The following is a 21423-nucleotide window of genomic DNA, read 5'->3' on the forward strand; positions in this document are numbered from 1 at the left end:
GTATTTAAACGAGGAAAAAAGGCAGCTTAATTATGCAACATCATCAAAGATGAAAGGTATTTGTTACATTTGTGGACATTAAGGTAAAGTTAGCAACTTTGCACTCATCTCAGTTTGGCATCACAGCAGATAATCTGCAATTTTCCTTTATAAATACAGAAAAGCTTTTCAACTCAAGAAAAAATACAGCAAATGTGAAAGTTCTGATTTTAACACATTGCCACCTTTATTTATTCATTAGATTTCCCACTTTTCCTCATTTAAAAACTAGGCCTTTGTTTCTTGAATAGGATAATTTAAAGTTCAAGAATTACAAATTGAGACAAATCAATTAGTTAAATTTTCTATAATTAACTTTCACCAATCTTTCTTTCTAATCCTCATGCAATTAATGTATCATGAATATGTTCTGAATAGCTATCTCTTCATTTAAGATTCCTGAATTGTACTTTTTTTAAACTACACATCATTATGCACCACATATACAAAGATATGTGCACTTTCCTGAAGTGTGGTGAACTGTGGAATGTGCTCTTAGAACCATGCCTCCCTAGAGAGACTTTCATAGCTTTTAATATTCCATCTCACTCTATTGATACAAGTTATCGATGAACCGAACTACTGATTAAACAATTAAAGAGATTTTGATCAGAACTTTTAAACAGAGTTTGTCATTCACCAGCTTACTTTCTGGCAGACCTATTTTACTAAATGCCCAAAGCCAAAGCTCTTTTGTCATGTTTCCATGACATTTGGATACATTTAAAAAATCAGAGGGCTATGGGTAAGCCTAGGTAATTGCTAAGGTAAGGACATGTTTGGCACAGCTTTGTGGGCCGAAGGGCCTGTATTGTGCTGTAGGTTTTCTATGTTTTTAAGCTTATGAGCTGACATAAACACATGTCCATTACAGAAGCACAACTAGTAACAAAGTAAGACAATTGTAGCAATATGAAACCAAATACAGAAGCCAATACATTAAAAACTGAGTCATCATTAGGGGATACCAGAAAAATACTCCACATGCCTTTATAATATTGACACAGGATTTGACGTTGCACAAGTGTAGTGGTGCAATCACTCGAGCAGAGTATGATGTTCTCCTGAGGTTAGTGAGTCCTCAAGTGGCTGTAGAGGTCGATCTGGGATCCACATATTCTGGTGCAGTGTGGGCAAGAGGTGGTTGTGGTTAACAGTTAATGTTTTGGTGATTTGGCTGTTCCACAAGTGATAACTTCCTATCACAGACATAATAGTCAACAAATTTTTTTTTGCATGCTCTGGTCTGAACAACAGGAAGATTTGAAATCTAAATGTTTTTGGAAGTAATTCTGAGAGGTAATGTCTTTTTCTCCCCCCAAAAGATTCCATCGTCTAAACAAAAAATAATATGAACATTTTAAGACTTTAAAATATGGCACCAGTTTAAGGTAGCAACTTACTAAATTAAAATAAAATTATTAACTGCATTAGAAACTTTATTTTGCTTTCATGTCTTCCTGAACAAGTTACAAATTACATTTAAATGCAGAGAAATTTCCAATGTGCCATCTTAAGATTCACTTTTGGAAAATAAAACCACAATCCATTATCAGTTGTGCTTACTACAGTGAGCAAGAATTAACTTATTGCTCAATGATTAACTGCGGAAGAAAATTAACTTCCCATTCAAGGCAGTGGATGTTAATTTTCAACTGTTCTGCTCTCCCCATAAAATACTGACTCTTTTTTGGAGGACAATCCCAAGGATTTTGGCTACCCAAAAAATTAATCTTAATTAAAAAGTAAAGTTGTTCAGAAAAACAAACAACATCAAATCCTTCCTTTAATACAGTGAAAGAGTATGGAACAAAAATTGCTGTGTACCAAGTACTACTAAAAAATTTGAAATACTGTGGGACTGGTATATTACACTTCTTACATTTCTGTGCAATTTGAAATTTAGTTACCCTCCTCAAAGATTTACTTTCTTCAAATCTTCAGGAAGTATACGTCCCTTCTTCCTTGCCTTGTTTTTTCTTCGCTCTATTACAGCCTCTTTCTTTCTCTTTAAGTTTGTTTTCCTTCTATCTTGGCGTCGCTGCATCTTCTCAACAACATGCTCGGTTCGCTTTTCCCAGCGTTTCTGTCGCTGGGATTTGAGTTTTTCTTTTCTTTTTAATGAAGCCTTTAACATTTCTTCATTGTCCTTAATTTTTAGACCTTCAGCTTTGTACAGAATGTTGGTCCACTTCATTTTTGTTTCTACTTTCTTTGCTTTATTTTCATCTTTACTTTTTAATTCTTCAATCTTATTCTTATGGGCCTCCAGCCTAGACAAAAGTTGTTTGTAGTTTCTGCCAGTCAAAGGTGTAATGCCACCTTTAATGCTCCTTTTCTTCTCTTTCTTTTTTTGTTTCTTGTCTTTAATTGCTTCACTAGTCACTTCCACTTTGTTGAAGATGATCTCAGTTTCTACTTTCTCAACTTTGTCTTTTTTCTCTCCATTTGGAGTTGTCACTGCATTGCTCGCCTGAACAGTATTCTCCTGTTTCTTCATTTGTAATTCCTTCCTTTTTCGTTTCTTCCTTTCCCTCTCCTGCTTTCTCCGCAGACGTTTTTTCTCTAGTTCTTCAGACGACAAGCCTTTTTGGTTACCCTGAAAAGCAAGAAACAATAAGAGGGAAAAGGTAATAAAGGGACATCTTTGAGTAATGATTGGCATAAATCACTATGTGACCCAATACTTATAATTACTGTTTTCAACTTAAAAATAAGTACTTTCAATCCCTTAGTGCCAATTCATTCCATTATAGCTTCTCAACTTAACTAGGTCCTTACCTTCCCCTCCAAGTTTCCAATCAATGGATCACCTTTCACTTCTCTGCTAGCTGCGACAAGATTCCAGCGCGTGTGCGCGCGCACACACACACACACACGTATGACAGCATGTAAACCGACTCTTCACCTTATTTACACCATGCTGACCTGGTCATCTGCCTAATCCCATCTACTTCTATTATATCCAACACCACCCCCACCCCCGCCATGACTCTCTCATCCATATAGGTATCCAAACTTTTCTTAAATGTTACAACTACAACCTCCAGTGGCAGCTTATTCCACACTCTGAGTGAGGAAGTAACCAAGTGAGAAGGAATCACTCTTCACAGAGACTGGCGAATCTCTGGATTTCTCCATCCCAGAAGGTTGTGGTAACTGATCGCTGGAGGTATCTAAAGAGGGCACGGATACATGTTGAATGGTGAGGGGACTGAGAGTTCAGGGAGATATCTAACTCCTTTCAGTCTGAAGGGACTGCATCCCCTGTGACTTCTTCACACGCTCTTCTGCTTCCGCTCACCACTCATCACTGCATGCCATATTTCCATGCAATTGGAAAAGGTGCAATGCCTGTTCTTTCACTCCTCTTCCTACTATCCAGGGACCTAACAAGTACTTCCATCTGAAGCCGTTCACTTACTCTTCTCTCAAACTAGAGCAATAGACAATAGGTGCAGGAGTAGGCCATTCGGACCTTTAAGCCAGCACCGCCATTCACTGTGATCATGGCTGATCATCTACAATCAGTACCCCGTTCCTGCCTTCTCCCTATATCCCTTGACTCTGCTATCTTTAAGAGCTCTATCTAACTCTTTCTTGAAAACATCCAGAGAACTGGCCTCCACTACCTTCTGAGGCAGAGCATTCCACAGATCCACAACTCTCTGGGTGAAAAAGTTTTTCCTCAACTCCGTTCTAAATGACCTACCCCTTATTCTTAAACTGTGGCCTCTGGTTTCGGACTCCCCCAACATCGGGAACAAGTTTCCTGCCTTTAGCGTGTCCAATCCCTTAAAAATCTTATATGTTTCAATCAGATCCCCTCTCATCCTTCTAAATTCCAGTGTAAACAAGCCCAGTCGCTCCAATCTTTCAACATACGACAGTCCCACCATCCTGGGAATTAACCTCGTGAACCTACGCTGCACTTCCTCAATAGCAAGAATGTCCTTCCTCAAATTTGGAGACCAAAACAGAACACAATACTTCAGGTGTGGTCTCACCAGGGCCCTATACAACTGCAGAAGGACCTCTTTGCTTCTATACTCAACTCCCCTTGTTATGAAGCCAACATACCATTAGCTTTCTTCACTGCCTGCTGTACCTGCATGCTTACTTTTAGTGACTGATGAACAAGGACACGTAGATCTCATTGTACTTCCCCTTTTCCTAACTTGACACCATTCAGATAGTAATCTGCCTTCCTGTTCTTGCCACCAAAGTGGAGAACCTCACATTTATCCACACTAAACTGCATCTGCCCACTCACCCAACCTGTCCAAGTCACCCTGCATTCTCCTTACATCCTCCTCATATTTCACACTGCCACCCAGCTTTGTGTCATCTGCAAATTTGCTAATGTTACTTTTAATCCCTTCATCTAAATCATTAATGTATATTGTAAATAGCTGCGGTCCCAGCACCGAGCCTTGCGGTGCTGGCTAGTCACTGCCACTAGTCACTGCCTGCCATTCTGAGCAGGACCTATTAATCCCTACTCTTTGTTTCCTGTCTGCCAACCAATTTTCTATCCATGTCAGTACCCTACCCCCAATACCTTGTGCTCTAATTTTGCCCACTAATCTCCTATGTGGGACCTTATCAAAGGCTTTCTGAAAGTCCAGGTACACTAAATCCACTGACTCTCCCTTGTCCATTTTCATAGCTACATCCTCAAAAAATTCCAGAAGATTAGTCAAGCATGATTTCCCCTTTGTAAATCCATGCTGACTTGGACCAATCCTGTTATTGCTATTCAAATGTGCTGCAATTTCATCTTTTATAATTGACTCCAGCATCTTCCCCACCACTGATGTCAGGCTAACTGGTCTATAATCCCCTGTTTTCTCTCTCCCTCCTTTCTTAAAAAGTGGGATAACATTAACTACCCTCCAATCCTCAGGAACTGATCCTGAATCTATAGAACATTGGAAATGCTTTTCTGTGTTTGTAATGTGGCTTTTGCTGCACTGGAGAAACTCAGAGAAAGATTGGGTGCATCTGCATTCAGTCCACAGGGGTGATCCTGAGCTTCTGACTACCTACCATTTTAACTCACCATTCAACTACAACCCTTCTGTCTGTGTCCTCCTGCACTATTACAAGGCCCAATTTCAAGCTTGAGCAACAACACTACATCTTTTGTCTTGGCCCGTTGCAGCCTTCTGCCCTTAGATCACCTGGACAATACAAACACCTACGTCAGGATGCTGTTCATTGACTACAGCTCAGCATTTAACACCATCATTCCTACAGTCCTGATCGATAAGCTACTGAACCTGGGCCTCTGTATCTCCCTCTGCAATTGTATTCTCAAATTCCTAACCGGAAGACCACAATCTGTGTGGATTGGTAACAATATCTCCTCCTCGCTGACGATCAACACTGGCACACCTCAGGGATGTATGCCTAGCCCACTACTCTACTCTCTCTATACCCATGACTGTGTGGCTAGGCATAACTCAAATGCCATCTATAAATTCGCTGATGATACAACCATTGTTGGCAGAATCTCAGATGGAAATGAGAGGGCGTACAGGAGCGAGGAACACCAGCTAGTTGAGTGGTGTCGCAGCAATGTCAGTAAGACCAAAGAGCGATTGTGGACTTCAGAAAGGGTAGGATGAGGGAACACAAAACAATCCTCATAGAGGGATCATAAGTGGAGTGAATGAGCATTTTTAAGTTCCTTGGTGTCAAGATCTCTGAGGACCTAACCTGGTAACTATAAAAAAGGCAAGACAGTGGCTATATTTCAGTAGGATTTGAGATTTGGTTTGTCACCTAAAACACTCAAAAACTTCCACAGATGTACCGTGGAGATCATTCTGACAGGTTGCATCACTGCTAGGATTGAAAGAAGCTACAGAAAGTCATAAAACTAGTCAGATCCATCATGGGTAATAGTCTCCATAGTATCCAAGACATCTTCAAGGAGCAGTGCCTCAGAAAGGTGGGCGTCCATTATTAAGGACCCCCATAGCCCAGGATATGCCCTCTTCTCATTGTTACCGTCAGAAAGGAAGTACAGAAGCCTGAAGGCACACACGCTATAATTCAGGAACACTCCCCCCCACCCCCTCATCATTTGATTTCTAAATGGACATTGAACACATGAACACTACATCACTTCTTAAAAATTATTTTTGCACTATTTTAAATTTAACTATTCAATATACACATATATACTTATAGTAATTAGTATTTATTTTTTCTATACCATTATCTACTGCATTGTACTGCTGCCGCTGTCAACAAATTTCATGACATAGGGAGGACGTGGAAGCATTGGAAAGGGTACAGAGGAGATTTACCAGGATGCTGCCTGCTTTAGAGAGTATGCATTATGATCAGAGATTAAGGGAGCTAGGGCTTTACTCTTCGGAGAGAAGGAGGATGAGAGGAGACATGATAGAGGTGTACAAGATATTAAGAGGAATAGACAGAGTGGACAGCCAGCGCTTCTTCCCCAGGGCACCACTGCTCAGTACAAGAGGACATGGCTTTAAGGTAAGGGGAAGGAAGTTCAAGGGGGATATTAGAGGAAGGTTTTTCACTCAGTGGTTAGTGCATGGAATGCACTGCCCGAGTCTGTGGTGGAGATAGATAAACTAGTGAAATTTAAGAGACTACTAGACAAGTATATGGAGGAATTTAAGGTGGGGGGATATATGGGAGGCAGGGTTTAAGGGTCGGCACAACATTGTGGGTTGAAGGCCTGTACTGTGCTGTACTATTCTATGTTCGTATGCCGGTGATATTAAACCTGATTCTGATTCTACTACTGAATTCTCCAACATTACATTGTTTACTATTTCGGTCTGCATCAGAACCAGACATTTCTGCCTTTCATTTTTGCTCAGCTTTTCCTTTTCTATTGGAAAAGACCAGCCTGCTAGCTACGTTCTACAGCCTTGCAAAGCATCGTACAGAAAAGAAGCAGAGTCTGATCCTAACTGTTAAATCAACTTATTTGGTCTCACGCTATCAGATATTCTCTTCCCCCCCCCCATCTTCTCTGCCACTGAAAAGTAAATCACTTTCACTCTTTGACATGAAATATTACAGATAGCACTTGAGCTGTCAAGTGTTTCTAGCATTATCTACTTATATTTCAAACTTGCAGCACATATTTTCCTAGCTTATCCGATCTTCACTTGTTTATCAAAATTCTAATTAAATTTATTATCAAAGTAGATATACATTACCTTATACTACCTCGAGATTCATTTTCTTGCAATACATCTCTATCAAAGCATACTGTGAACTGCATCTCTTGCATTAACAACCAAAGCACCCAATGATGTGCTGGGGGCAGTCCGTAAATATTGCCACATATTCCAATGCCAAGAATATTGAGAACACAAGCAGCATCAACAGAACAAGACAACAGCAGCCAAACAAGCCCCTTTCCCATCCACCCCTCACACACAGAGACAGGCCTCCAATCCCAGAACCTTTCTTTCCTTATGGCTGTAATTTTGCAGTCCAGGTTGTAGCTTAGTTAGAGCTACTATTAAACATACATCAAAAGATTCTGCTCCCCCCCCCACCCTTCAGTAAAATCTAAGGAATTTCAAAGTATCGTACCTGCCCTTGACTTTCTTGAATTTTTTCATGCAGTCTCTGGCGTAGAATATTTACTGTTGAAAATGAACCCACGTCCATATCGGTGACTACTAAAAGCAAATCAGAAGTTGTGAATTATAATTGGTGCAGAGTGTAAACTTTTCTGTGGAAAATATAGACAAAATCTCGGGGGAGAATAGGAATATATTACTCAATGTTCGGGTTCTCACACCTCTTGGTCTTTGGTGGGTTTTGTTCTGTTTTGTTTCAGTTTGAGAAGTTTTGGGTTGTTCCCAGTTCACTGACGGAAGCACTTTTTTTCCCTTATTCTGCTGCTTTTTTCTCTTCTTCTTCTTCTGCTTCTTAGGCGGTGCTGCATTTGCCAATCTCTCTCTTTTCGAAACTGAAATGTAAACACAAGTGAAACAGGACTTGAATTTTGTGGAATCAACAACACAATGATTAACAATATCACCTGGACATTACTGTAGATTAGATCCCAAAATCTGTCAAGTCTACAGAAACTAATTTCATAGAAGTGTTACAACACTGGAAGATGATATTCAGCCATCAAACCTATACCAGTTCCTTGTACACTAACATCTATCATTAGGATCTATCCAAATATACTTTTGTAGAGCGAATTCCCCAAAACTAACTGCTCTTTCAGCAAGGAAACAATTCCCCAACACATACAGTTCCATTTCCCAGCTTCTTGTCCAGTCTAATTTTCTGTATTAAAACCCAAACCAACTAACTTGCACATTTTGCAATCCAGCACATCTACCATGATTTTTGAAGTTCAGTTTTTTGTCATTCAATGGTACACATGTATACTACCAAACAAAACACTAAACTCCTCTCAGGCTTCAAGCCAGGTACAGGTCTCGATTATAACCAACGATTTGATGACAAACTCTGCCATCTTCATCAGGAATGTGCCTAGGCATGTCTAGTCCAGTGGCATTTATACCCCCCCCCCCCCCCCATAGTCTGTCCCTCCTGACTGGTTAGTCTTCATCCAGTCAGACTTCCACTCCCCCAATTTGTTTACAATTGAATTCTCATCCTTATTTAGAGTGATAGAGACCTTCATCTTTGTTAAAATTCTTCTCCTCTGGTTTTAGTTCCATGGCTTTCTTTTGCAGGTGGTCCCAAAAAACTGTTGCAGCACTGTAGTTTTGTGGCCATAGGATTGACCTCCATGACATAAAACTACTGTGCAGCACCAATGGCATTGAAATAAAACTAGAGGAAAAGAATTTTAACAAACACAAAGGTCTTGCTCTAAACAGAACTGAAATTTAGTTGTAAACAATGTGGGAGAGCGGAAGCCTGACTGGATGATGACTAACCAATCAGGAGGGACAGAGTACAGGGGTACTAAATACCACTGGGCTGGACATACCAGGCATCATGCTTGAAGAAGGTGGCAGAGTTTGTCATTGAAACATCAGTTATAATCTATACTTGTACCTGGCTGGAAGCCCAAGAAGAGTTTATTCAAAACATACAAGTTAAAAAATAAACAGGATAATACTACCGGCACTTCGTACATGATGAAACCTGGGAGGTGACAGGGAGTTTAGCAGCCTTACGGCCTAGGAAAAGAAGCTGTTTCACACCCTAACATACTTTGTCCTAAAGTGGTACCTACTGCTTGATGTTAGGGAGTCAAAGGGATTGTTGGACGGATGGGAGGGTTCACTGACATTGCTAAGGGCCCTGCGTATGCAGCGCTCCTGATAAATATCTCTGATGGGTGGAAGAGAGACCCCGATGATCATCTCGGCTGTCAGAGGCCTTGCAATTCCCATATCAGACAGTGATCCAGCTGGTCAGTACACTCTTGATGCTGCTGCTGTATCCACATTGGCCCACCGTCTGCGTCCCATTCAACCATCGCTACTATCCTGCCTGAACTACACCGGATTTTCATGATCTCAAACAAAAATCAATGTTTGATTCCAACATTTAAGAGAAGTTTGGATAAGTACATGGATGAGAGGGGTATGACAACAACTATGGTCCAGGTGTGGGTCAATGGAACTAGCTGAATAATAGTTGGGCAAATCAGTATAGACAGGAAGGACAAAAAAATTCAATTCAGTTTAACCTAAGTTTCCTTCTTTTTGAAAACTGGCTGTAAGCTTATAGATGCTGAAGTCACTCAGTAGGTCAGGGAACACCTGCAGAGAACTTACTCGACTATTTTCCTCCATAAATGCCACCTACCTTTATTTATTTAGTTCCAAAGTCTTGGTTGTTGCTCCACATTCGAGCATCTGCAATCTCTTGTGTTTCTTTGGCTATAAGTTTGTTTTCTCTTCCCATGATTTGCTACTGAATGTCAAGTAATTGCCTTTGCAACGAGGGGGGAGAACGCATTGGACCTGGTTTACACAAACATCCCCGATGCCCCGCCCCCACCTCGGATACTCAGACCACATCTCTGTTATGCTAATCCCAGCATACAGATCGCTCATCAGGCGCTTCAGAAGCAGGTGAAAACCTGGCCAGCAGGAGCCATCTCTGCTCTTCAAGACTGCTTTGAGCACACTGACTGGCATATGTTCAGGGAGGCTGCAACTGATGGCGACTCTACCAATTTAGAGGAGAACACAGCATCAGTGACCAGCTATGTCAGGAAGTGCATTGATGACATCACTCTGTCCAAGACCATCACTATACACGCCAACCAGAAGCCATGGATGACCGCAGAGGTGCATGCGCTGCTGAGGTCCCGCGACTCCGCCTTCAGAGCAGGCGACAAGGCAGCTCTAACAACAGCAAGGGCCAAACTGTTCCGAGCCATCAGAGGAGCAAAGTGTGCACATGCCCAGCTAATCCACAGTCACTTCCAGGACAGCGACGACATGCGGCGCATTTGGAAGGGCATCCAGGACATCGCCAATTACAGGACAACATCACCTGACTGTGCGGGTGATACCTCCCTCCCAAATGCGCTGAATAACTTCTACGCCCAGTTTAAGGCGGAAAATGACGTGGCGGCGAGGAAGTCCACTCCTCCTACAAATGACCAGGTTCTGTGTCTCTCCGTGGCTGATGTGAGAAGAACCCTGTGCAGGGTCATCCCATGGAAGGCTGCTGGACCAGACAACATCCCTGGTAGAGTGCTCAGAGGATGTGCAGACCAGCTAGCAGATGTTCTTACTGACATCTTCAACATCTCCCTGAGCAGCGCCACTATTCCAATGTGCTTCAAGGCCGCCACCATCATCCTTCAGTGTCCTGCCTAAATGACTACCGTCCCGTTGCACTTACATCCATCATCATGAAGTGTTTCAAGAGGCTCGTCATGAGGCATATCAGGACCCTGCTGCCCCCCTCACTGGACCCCCTGCAGTTTGTGTACCGTCCCAACCACTCAACAGATGACGCCATTGCCACCACCCTCCACCTGGCCCTAATCCACCTGGACAAAAAAAGACACATACGTTCGGATGCTGTTCATAGACTTCAGTTCAGCATTCGACACAATCATCCCTCAGAAACTGACTGGAAAGCTGAGCCTACTGGGCCTGAATACCTCCCTCTGCAACTGGATCCTAGACTTCCTGACTGGGAGACCTCAGTCAGTCCGGATCGGGAGCAGCATCTCCAACACCATCACACTGAGCACAGGGGCCCCCCAGGGCTGTGTGCTCAGTCCACTGCTGTTCACTCTGCTGACCCATGACTGTGCTGCAACACACAGCTCGAACCACATCATCAAGTTTGCCAATGACACGACCGTGGTGGGTCTCATCAGCAAGAACGATGAGTCAGCTTACAGAGAGGTGCAGCGGCTAACGGACTGGTGCAGAGCCAACAACCTGTCTCTGAATGTGAACAAAACAAAAGAGATGGTTGTTGACTTCAGGAGGGCACGGAGCGACCACTCCCCGCTGAACATCGACGGCTCCTCGGTAGAGATCGTAAACAGCACCAAATTTCTTGGTGTTCACCTGACGGAGAATCTAACCTGGTCCCTCAACACCAGCTCCATAGCGAAGAAAGCCCAGCAGTGTCTCTACTTTTTGCGAAGGCTGAGGAAAGTCCATCTTCCACCCCCCCATCCTCATCACATTCTACAGGGGTTGTATTGAGAGCGTCCTGAGCAGCTGCACCACTGCCTGGTTCGGAAATTGCACCATCTCGGATCCCAAGACCCTGTAGTGGATAGTGAGGTCAGCTGAGAAGATCATCAGGGTCTCTCTTCCTGCCATCACGGACATTTACACTACACGCTGCATCTGCAAAGGAAACAGCATTATGAAGGACCCCATGCACCCCTCATACAATCTCTTCTCCCTCCTGCCGTCTGGGAAAAGGCTCCAAAGCATTCGGGCTCTCACGACCAGACTATGTAACAGTTTCTTCCCCCAAGCTATCAGACTCCTCAATACCCGAAGCCTGGACTGACACCTTGCCCTACTGTCCTGTTTATTATTTATTTAATGCCTGCACTGTTTTTGTACACTTTATGCAGTCCAGTGTAGGTCTGTAGCTTTCTCTATGTTTTTTTTATTACGTAGTTCAGTCTAGTTTTAGACTAGTTACAAGTCTAGTGGTCTTGTAACATCATGGTCCTGAAAAACGTTGTCTCATTTTTACTATGCACTGTACCAGCAGTTATGGTCGAAATGACAATAAAAGTTGACTTGACTAATATAACTTCGCAAACACATGCTTACCAAACTTTCGATTTCGTGCCTCCTGGCTCTGGACGGCACATACTTTGCTTCCTAAGCTCTGTATGTACTTGTCTTTCGCAGCAAGAGTCAAGGCATCCATTGTGAACTGCAATGTACTGAACCCAGGCTTACATACAGTACCTGCGAGCGGAGGGAAGTAAATGCAATCAGTCGGCACACTGATAGAAAGAGACCGAGAACAAGTCAAGTTTTTCGAAGTTAAAGTCTCAGGATACAAGTTACGAATTCCTTACCTGTAGAGACGGAAGCCGCCCGAAGTAAGGTCCACGCTGCGAGCCCGCCGACCCACTGACGTCATCGACATGCTGCTCGGCATGTCGCAACCTGATGACGCCACAGCGGTGACATTCTGTGGTGCCGACAATGAGCCCAGACCAAGGCGAAATAAAGTTCATTTATCTACCGTGGTGTAGGGTGACAGGTGACACGTTTTGGAAACTGCTCTACATGCAGCGTAGTTGTGTTTCCTGTAAGAGACGGCGACTGACGTCAAAGACTCTACTTTTGGTTTGTTGGAAAACGGCTTCCGCATGTTTTATTCTCAAAATCCGACAGCAGAATAGAGAAATTAACTTGTGAAACTTAAGCGGAAGTCAAGCTGCAGTGTCTGTGGGAGGACAACAATGTGAATGCTTCTGCATCAGGGTCTGCGTCTTCGTCTCCGCTGGTTTTGCTCGACCTACTGACTTCCTCCAGCTGAATTTGCTGCTGCTTTCTGGAATGTCATCCTTGAGGCATCTCTGCTCTCTGTGCCGCCTTCACCCTGTGTCGACTTGAATTATTGCTTTTTCCCACCGCTACTACCTGACTTGCGTGTTTTCAACATTTTCTATTTTGATTTGTGAACAGATAAAGGTGTAATAAAATAAAGTAATGCTTTTTCTAAACGGTTAAGTTCAATATTTAGTGACATTTTTGTCAGCATAATGGGGGAGAAAAATGTCCCATACAAAACCATCTAACCTTACAGAAAAAGCCAAACGAAAGCGGCTGACTGCATCAGGCAGGAGGTACAAAAGCCTTACGCCCCATACCTCCAAGCTGAGGAACAGTTATAACCCTCTACAGCCCGTGAAATAACTTTAATCACCACTACTCGGAACGGATTCTACAACCCACCACCTCACTTTCAAGGACTCTTTATAACTTACGTTCTCAATATTGATTTTATTTGCAAAGTCTGTGCTCTTTTGCACATTGAGTTTGTCAACCTTTAGGGTTTCCCTGCTACTTTTAGAATTGAAAGCAGACTGAGGCTGGCAGGTCGTTCAGCTCAATTGGTCTTCCAATATCCCACAATTCACCGGAAGCCGGCCGGCTTTGTGCAATGAGATTCTGTTCAACAATTTACCGCGCTGGGAAGGCGTCGCTCCGAGTGTAGGTATGTTATGATTATATTAATGTGTCTTTCATCGTTAAATAATGGTGTTTTAATAGTCAGATTCACTTCATGAAGTTTGAAGAATGCAGAATGACCAGAAACCCTTCAGGTGTCTCCTCTGTAGTCCCTTATCTTGAGAAACCCGAAGGAACGTTTTCCCCAGAGGGGAAACTAATCATCTGAGTCTGGAAACACGATAGTAGTAAACTCCAACTATTCGTGGCTTTTTAACGCTCACGCAAGGATCCAAGATATTTTGCACGAGCTTTCAGAGCGAATTCAGACCTCGAGCCAAAGGAGCGGTGATTTAAATGGGTTAAATTGATGGAGGGAAGTACAGTATACCGTCGTGCCAGTGAGGGGTGGTATGGCTGCAGAGAGAAAAAAACGAGTTCCTGTGTCTGGGTGAACTTATGTGTGTAGATAATAGGACTTTGGTTTTAGGTTGAATTTTAGATGATATTGTAAGGTTACATTGTCGTGTGGTAGAGAAAGAGGGAGCTGATATTCTGCAGTGGAAAATTTTTAAAAAGGTTTTCAAACAGACTGTATAGCAACGTGCCTTAGAATACGGTTTCACTTTGAATGCTAGTGATCAATTGCCACAATTGAGAATGTGTGGATGTTGATGGGGGGAAAAAACATTATTTCCTACCTCGCATTGGCCGGAAAAGAATTGGCAGCTGAAAGTCATTTTGTCAGTGAGAGTAAACCTGGTCTTGCTCCTGATCATGACAAATAATTGTGAGGCTGAAATCTTATAAATACATGTTAAGCTTAGCACATTTTCTTCCCTGATGTGCAATAGTTAACTAAATACGTTTTTGCAGCAACTCAGTAGTTTTGCAAGCATTTCGAGGGTTGAGCAGTATCTATGAGAAGATAGGAATCATTGACATTTGGGGGTTGAAGTACTAAGAGCCTTTATAAATGGGAAAAGGGTGAGTGGTTGGATAAGTGCCAGACTAGCAGATTGAAGGGGTTGGGTGAAGGGTGATGGGCACAGCAAGCCAGGTGGGGTGGGGGGTGGGAAATGGAGGCAGGGGCAGGTGTTTGATAAATGGAGGCAGTGGCAGATGAAGCAAACTGGGAGGGTGATAAGTAATGGCTACTGGCGCTGAAATTTTAAGTAATGAATGTACTGTTAAGGAAAAGTGAAAAGCAGAGAGGGGAAGGGTGGTGGAGAAAAAGCCAGCAAGTGAAGTATGTGGGTAGTAAGCTGTTGGACTGGGAGGGTGATTGCAGGCTGGAGTGCAGTGTATGGTAGGAGAGGGGTCAAAATTGAGAAGGAGAATCCAACCAGTGGGTTATAGAATGTGAGATGTTCTTTGTGTAGTTTTCATTGGGCCTAACTCTGACAGTGGGGAAGGCTAAGAAGGACAAGAGGTCAGTGTAGGAATGTGAATGGGAAGGGGAATTGAAATGGTATGTAACTGCCAGCTTACATTGGCTCTTGTGGACAAGTGAACAAGTACTCTGCAAAATGGTTGTCTAGTCTGTACTTGATCTCAGCAATGTAGAGGAGGCCGTGTTGGGAGCACTGAATGCCGTGGGTGAAGCTGGAGGGGTGCATGAATCTGTGAGTCTTATGGGCGAACTGCTGAGATCGCTGCCTGGTGCCGAGGAAGGAGGTGCAAAAACAAGTGATTGCAGGGTCAATGCCAGTGGTCAGGGAGGGCCAGGTGGGGAGGGGCGAGTCACAGAGGCTGGAAGGCGGAAAGTTGCAGGGAGGAGAAGATGTGGCTTGTATTGGGGTCTCAATGCAAGTGGCATAATGTGCTGAATGCAGAGGCGGGGGGGATGAAAGCTATTTCTGTTCTCTCTGCAGGGAGATAGGGTGATAACAGAAGTAAAGGAAATGTGAGAGAAGGCTCCATCAACCACAATATTTCTTGAAAAAGAGGTCCTGGAGGAATGGAAGGTGGGGAAAGGTGTAGATTAGGTATAGGATCTGCTGTTTTCCTCCACCAGATACAGCATTTGCAGTCTTTAGTGTTTTTGATAGTTCTGACATTCACAGTACTGACTTTTGTATTTTTCATTATGCCACATTCTTGTTTTATTATGTGAATTTAAACTCCCAGTGATGTGGTGGCATTTAATGTTGTTTCTCTGGATCAGTGTGTAGAATTCTGTTTGCTAGATAATAATTAGGCTGTTGTACCCCTTACAGAGTCTGTGGTCATACTTATTCACATTTATTTGTTAGGATCCAGTTAAAACAACAAAAGGACAAGCCCTTCAGCTCATGATGTCTATATGGAATATGATGCCGAATTAAAGTATATCTCATGTGATCCATATCCTTCTAGGTTCATGTGCTTTATCTAAATGTCTGTTTAGTGCTACCACAACCCATTGCAGCTACCACTCTCTGTGTGAAACTAAACTTGCTCTGCACATTTCCCTCTCACCTTAAAGGTCATCCTGCTGCCCAGGGTGATCTTTAGCATTTGACAATTCTACCCTGGGAAAAAGATTCTGGCTCTTGCAGTTTTATAAACTTCTCTCAGGTCATCTTTCAGACTCTGGCAGCCCAGAGTAAAAAAACTCAAGTTTCTCCAACCTCACCTTGTAGCTCATACCTCACATCTGGTAAACGTCTACACATTCCAAAGCTTCCAGATTCATCTAGTAATGGATAGTGAGTAAGCAAATAATTGCATTGACAAAGCCAGCAATTATTACACATCTCAAACCGCTTGAATATTCATATTGATGGTTACAGAGTTATAAAGGAAAGGTGTGATAAGAGTGCAGGGTTTTTTTTTCCAAAATGAGGAAGCTAAGCTTTTCTAGTAGTCTGATAAGTTGTGTGGTCATCACTGTTGTTGAGTGCCGTGGGAAGCCTTTGGATAGTGTAGTTGTCCATTGAGTTTTTGAAGCAAGATATGGAAACAGATTGCCAGGGCTTTCTTTTGTGCAGATGCTGCTGCTGCCCAGGATGGCACCCGGCTGGATTCAAACTGTGGGCCATACACCTCTAAGTGCTGTGCTGATGCCCCTGCACCAGCCGCCGGCCCATCTTTGTTACTGGCTAGTATTTCTTTTTTTCAATTTAATAGTATGAACTGAATTTAAGTTCTACAAATGCTGTAGGTGAACTTTTTTTTATTTTAATTCATAGATGTGATCCTGTCATGAACAGTGATGGCCAGTGAAAGTAAGTAGGAGAGAGGAACCCCATGAGCAATTTCATCCTCAAAATGCAAAATAGGCAAGGCTGGCGTATTTACAGCTATCTCTATCAACCAGTGGACAATACATCTCACCCCCAAACTGAGAGAATTTGATTCACTCCATGTGATATCAAGAAATGACTCAAGGGACTGAATACAGCAAGGTCTGTTGACTATCCATGCTGCAGTGGTTTAACAAACAGTTCCATTACTACCAGTACTCCAGAGAGTCAGGTGAGTGCACCTCCAATATTGGAGTAAACCCAACAAAGTGGAGAATTGCCCTGGTATGTACAGTCCTCAAGCCAGGGCAAATTCAATCCAGCCAATTGCTGCACTCAATTACTAACAAAATGAAAGCATCAATCACTAACTATCAGAGGTCACTGCTTGCCATAACTAAAATGCTGATTCTTGGTTCAGGTCCCATGAATGAATTTAACATTGAAACCTGCAGGCATTTAATCTCAGGCAAATTAGGATGGGGGTCTTTTATAACTTTAAGTACATGTCTGTCAGCAGAGTTGGTGAAATATAAAACAGTTACTTTCTTCAAGCAGGTCAACACCTCCACCCACTAACTCACACCATCACTACTTAATCATTTCCTATCAGTCACCTTGGGTATGGAGACTCCTGTGTCTTGTGTCACTTTATGGATGTACAATCAATCTATGTATATAAACTATCTTACATATTTATATTTATTGTGTTTTTGTACTATCATTGTATACACAAAGCTTAGAAAAATAGAGGGCTATGCGGTAGGGAAACTCTAGGCAGTTTCTAGAGTAGATTACATGGTCGGCACAACATTGTGGGCTGAAGGGCCTGTAATGTGCTGTAGATTTCTATCTTCTCTGCTCTATTTGTTCTTTAACTTATTGTGATTTTTGTGCTGCATCCACGCTGGAGTAACAATTATTTTGTTCTTCTTTACAATTGTAGATTGGTAATGACATAAATCAATCTTGGGTTTATCTTTGAGAATGAATGTTGTATATTGTGTCTTGATAACCCATGGAGCTTGGAAAAACAATAGCTAATTATAGAACTGTATGGTAAGATAGCAAATAAGATGGTGTATATTAACTGTTCTCCATATATAATTGTCCCTTTGCTTCATTTAAAAAGAAAGTCCATGCTTATTATCCAAATACGAATTAGAGATGCAAAATGCTATTTCATGATTCAATGTCATTTAACGTCATTTCCAGTACACGAGTGTAAAAGAGAATGAGATTGTTGTTACTCCAGTTCCAATGTGGTGCAAAAAACACAAAAAGATAAAGAACACAATAATAAATAAACAATACATCTAACCACATACGATAGATTATATAAGATAGATTGTCCAGTGTCACTTTATGGACATACACAGGGGTATCTGTACGTAAGGTGACTGACAGCAAATGTTAAAGAAGTTGTGGCTGGGGGTGCGGAGAGAAGATTAGTATCTGGAGGTGTCGATCAGCCTTACTGCTTAGGGAAGGTAACTGTTGCTTCACCCTGTGGAAAATCATGAGCTAACATCTCATTTGCAATTATCTTAAATTCTACTCTAGAAAATGTAATCTCATTATTGTGTTCATTGTTTCTCACTTATATAATATTTCCAGTATAATTTCTATCTACCACCGTTTATTAGTTTTATTTCATATTTGTACTCATTTAAAATGTGTTATGTAACTGAAGCCACACTAATAATCTTTTTTTTAAAGGTCCATGACTTCCTTCCAGCTCGTTTGAAATTTTGCATCCCTCAATCCTTGCTGAAATCAGGATTTTGATGAAGGAATTTTCAGTGGCCAAAGGATTAATGATTACACAGAATTATGCACATATGATAAAATAATAGATTTCTCTAGTCACCTGTACTAAACATACAGATGGAATTACTGCCAGCAGATCAAGACACAGAAAGTGAGGAATCTGTTCCAAACCAGAGGATTAACAAGGTTCCCACAGCTTTGAGATGCAGAAGATCAAAGCTGATTGTGCACTTAGATTTAAATAACACAGTGCAATTGTTTGACACTGTTACCAGACAAGGACCCAAAAGTGCTCTCAGTTACTTTTTAACCACTGTTACCTGGGGGAGGATCAACCAGGAAGGTAAGAATTATTTGCTCATGGCAGCGGAAATTTATAATATAAAATAATGTTGCTGTGGTTTTAATAACATCAATAGAACCATTGACAGAGAACAGCAATATAATACAAGTTCCTTATTACAAATGTTTCATTTTGCATTTCTGTAAGTGCACTGCAGAGTTGCTTCTGTAAGTTATATGAATGCATCATGTCTTCTGTTGGTGAATTAAGCAACATCATATGTAGGTAGTTGAATGTCAAAAGAATGTCAAGCTTTTTATAAAAAAAAAGAAAAAATAATTCAGATTGCAGAGACAGTGCAAATTCTGAATTGGAGTGTAGGAATGTATTTAAAAAATCAATTTAATACCAAAGTTCTTTTGATACATTCAACCACCCTAACAATCAAAGTCAAATCCAAAATCAGATTAATGAAAGAAATTAAACATCACGACATGCGTATTAGGTCTCAAGTAAGTCACTTGACCCCTTGGCTATGATTTGTCATTCAATATAATGGCGGCTGCTCTGACTGAAACTTTAACACTGCAATCCTGAATAACCATGGTAAACCTTCCCTTGAGTCGTCAAGAATCAATCCACCTCTGCTTTAAAAATATTCGAGGACTCTATTTTCACAGCCATGCCCAAAACTCACGACCTTCTGAGAGGAAAAAATTGGCTTCATCTTGGTCTTATATGGACAATGCTTATTTTTTTTAAAGCATAACACCAAGCTTTTGGTTTCTCCCAAAGAGGAGATGTCTTTCCACATCCATCCTATCAGAGCTCCTCAGCATCTTGTGTTCCAATCAAGTCCACCCTTTCACTTCAGAAGTCCAGCCGATACAAGCCTAATCTGCCTAGCCTTTCTTCCTATGCTAACTTGTCCATTGGAGGCAAACCTTCTCTGAACTATTTCCAATGCGTCTATGTACTTCCAAAGTAAGAAAACCAATTTGTACACAATACTCCAGAATTGCTCTCACTGATGTCTTTGCACAGAGTGTGTTACATGGAATAGTTGAGGCAGGTACAGTAACAACATTTAACATGCAGATACATAAATGGATAGGAAAGGCATAGAGAAATATGGGCCAAATGACTGAGCCCTCTGGTTTCTTCTCACATTATAAAAAAATAGTTATGCAAGTTGTGGGCGTGCTATTTTGGTGGCAGATGCATGGTGACACTTGCAGGCTGCCCACCGCACATTGCAACAGTGTAACAAAACGAATGCTTTTGGTCCGTAACAATAGAATTGAACATACTCTCCCTGTACAATAGCTGTTTGTGAATCATGAGCCAGGGCATCCTGATCCTTCTGTATTTCAACATTTTACATCGCATTTCTCTGCATTATACTCCCCATCTGAAAGAAAAGTTAATAAGCATTCACCAGAATATTTCCAGGAAATAGGATGCTACTTTTCATAGTTCAGGTGGCATTCTAAAGGATATTGAAGAAAAGATTTTTTTTTATATTAGAAGTGACAAACTGACAAATTCACTGAGCCAGATAAGCACCTTGCAAGAGTCTGAAGGGAATAAGCAGGACATTTAGCTTATTGACTATTGCTGTAAGCAATCTCCGGTACTCAGGGTTATCTGAAAGAGAATTGTCTTGAAAACTGCAAGTGTGAATTTGCCTGACAGCTTTAACTTTGCAGACGTTACAAGTGAAGCATGTAGCCGACCTGGCTATGGTACAGTTTAATTAGATGTTCACAGGGAACTTAAGCAGGAGCTACATGATGTCCCTTTAAGAAATAAGATTAAAAACTGGACAGTTCGAAAGTGGGTCATCTGTTTAACTAGTGACAAATTATGTTGCACACAGTATTTCATTGTGTTTATTTTATGGAATTAAGTATCACTGCCAAAATCATCATTTATTACCTTGAACCGAACAGATCTGGGTAAGTACTTTGACTCGGTGGTGCTGAGGATCAGCAGTATTTAGGGCAGCATGGTAGCGTAGGGGTTAGCGTGGCGCTATTATAGTTTGGGACGTCAGAGTACAGAGTTCATTTCGATGGAATTCGCCATCTGTAAGAAAGGTTGTACATTCTTTCCTGAGTGCATGGGTTTCCCCGCACATTCTGAAGAATTACTGATAGTAGGTTAATTAGTCATTGTTAATTGTCCTGTAATTAGGCCAGGGTTAAATAGGTGGGTGGCTGGGTGTTGCAGATTGTTGGGCCGGAAGGGCTTGTTCCAGCCTGTATCTCTAAATAAAAATATTTCCATGTCAGGAAAGTTTGCAACTTGGAAGGGAATCTGTGGGTGGAAGTATGCCTCCTGCCCTTGTCCTCAAGAGGCTACTGGTTTGGGTGGTACTGTTGGAATAGCCTGGGTGAGTAATTGCATTGCATTTTGTGGATATAGCCACTGTTCAGTAGTGTTGAAATCAGTGAGAAGATGGGGTAGCCAAGTGCTC

General features: G+C 41.9%; 2 protein-coding genes across 6 annotated transcripts in view; one reads left to right on the forward strand and one right to left on the reverse strand.

Annotated features, from left to right (window-relative positions):
- Positions 1-1457: 1457 nt before the first annotated feature.
- surf6 (surfeit 6) lies at positions 1458-12698 on the reverse strand. Of its 2 annotated transcripts, none has more exons than XM_073072736.1 (5): positions 12563-12698; positions 12309-12449; positions 7844-8014; positions 7633-7718; positions 1458-2638 (listed from the first exon to the last, which is right to left on the reverse strand). In XM_073072736.1, exons 2-5 carry the CDS (start codon positions 12406-12408, stop codon positions 1955-1957), a joined length of 1041 nt encoding a protein of 346 aa, XP_072928837.1. In that variant the 5' UTR covers positions 12409-12449; positions 12563-12698; the 3' UTR covers positions 1458-1954. The 2 variants fall into 2 exon arrangements, with proteins under 2 accessions (XP_072928837.1, XP_072928836.1); XM_073072735.1 differs by having other exon boundaries at positions 7633-7721.
- Positions 12699-12804: 106 nt separating this feature from the next.
- The window catches only part of LOC140742033 (uncharacterized), a 34905-nt gene continuing 26286 nt past the window's right edge, over positions 12805-21423 (forward strand). Inside the window, exons 1-3 of one of the 4 annotated variants that reach the window (XM_073072730.1) lie at positions 12805-13710; positions 16838-17123; positions 18611-19004. In XM_073072730.1, the coding sequence (XP_072928831.1) occupies positions 18779-19004 (226 nt within the window). In that variant the 5' untranslated portion in view covers positions 12805-13710; positions 16838-17123; positions 18611-18778. The remainder of the gene's footprint in view (positions 13711-16837; positions 17124-18610; positions 19005-21423) is intronic. The other 3 variants (XM_073072731.1, XM_073072733.1, XM_073072734.1) reach the window with 3 other exon arrangements.

This window comes from Hemitrygon akajei, chromosome 19, assembly GCF_048418815.1.
Source record: "Hemitrygon akajei chromosome 19, sHemAka1.3, whole genome shotgun sequence".
NCBI classification, from domain to species: domain Eukaryota; kingdom Metazoa; phylum Chordata; class Chondrichthyes; order Myliobatiformes; family Dasyatidae; genus Hemitrygon; species Hemitrygon akajei.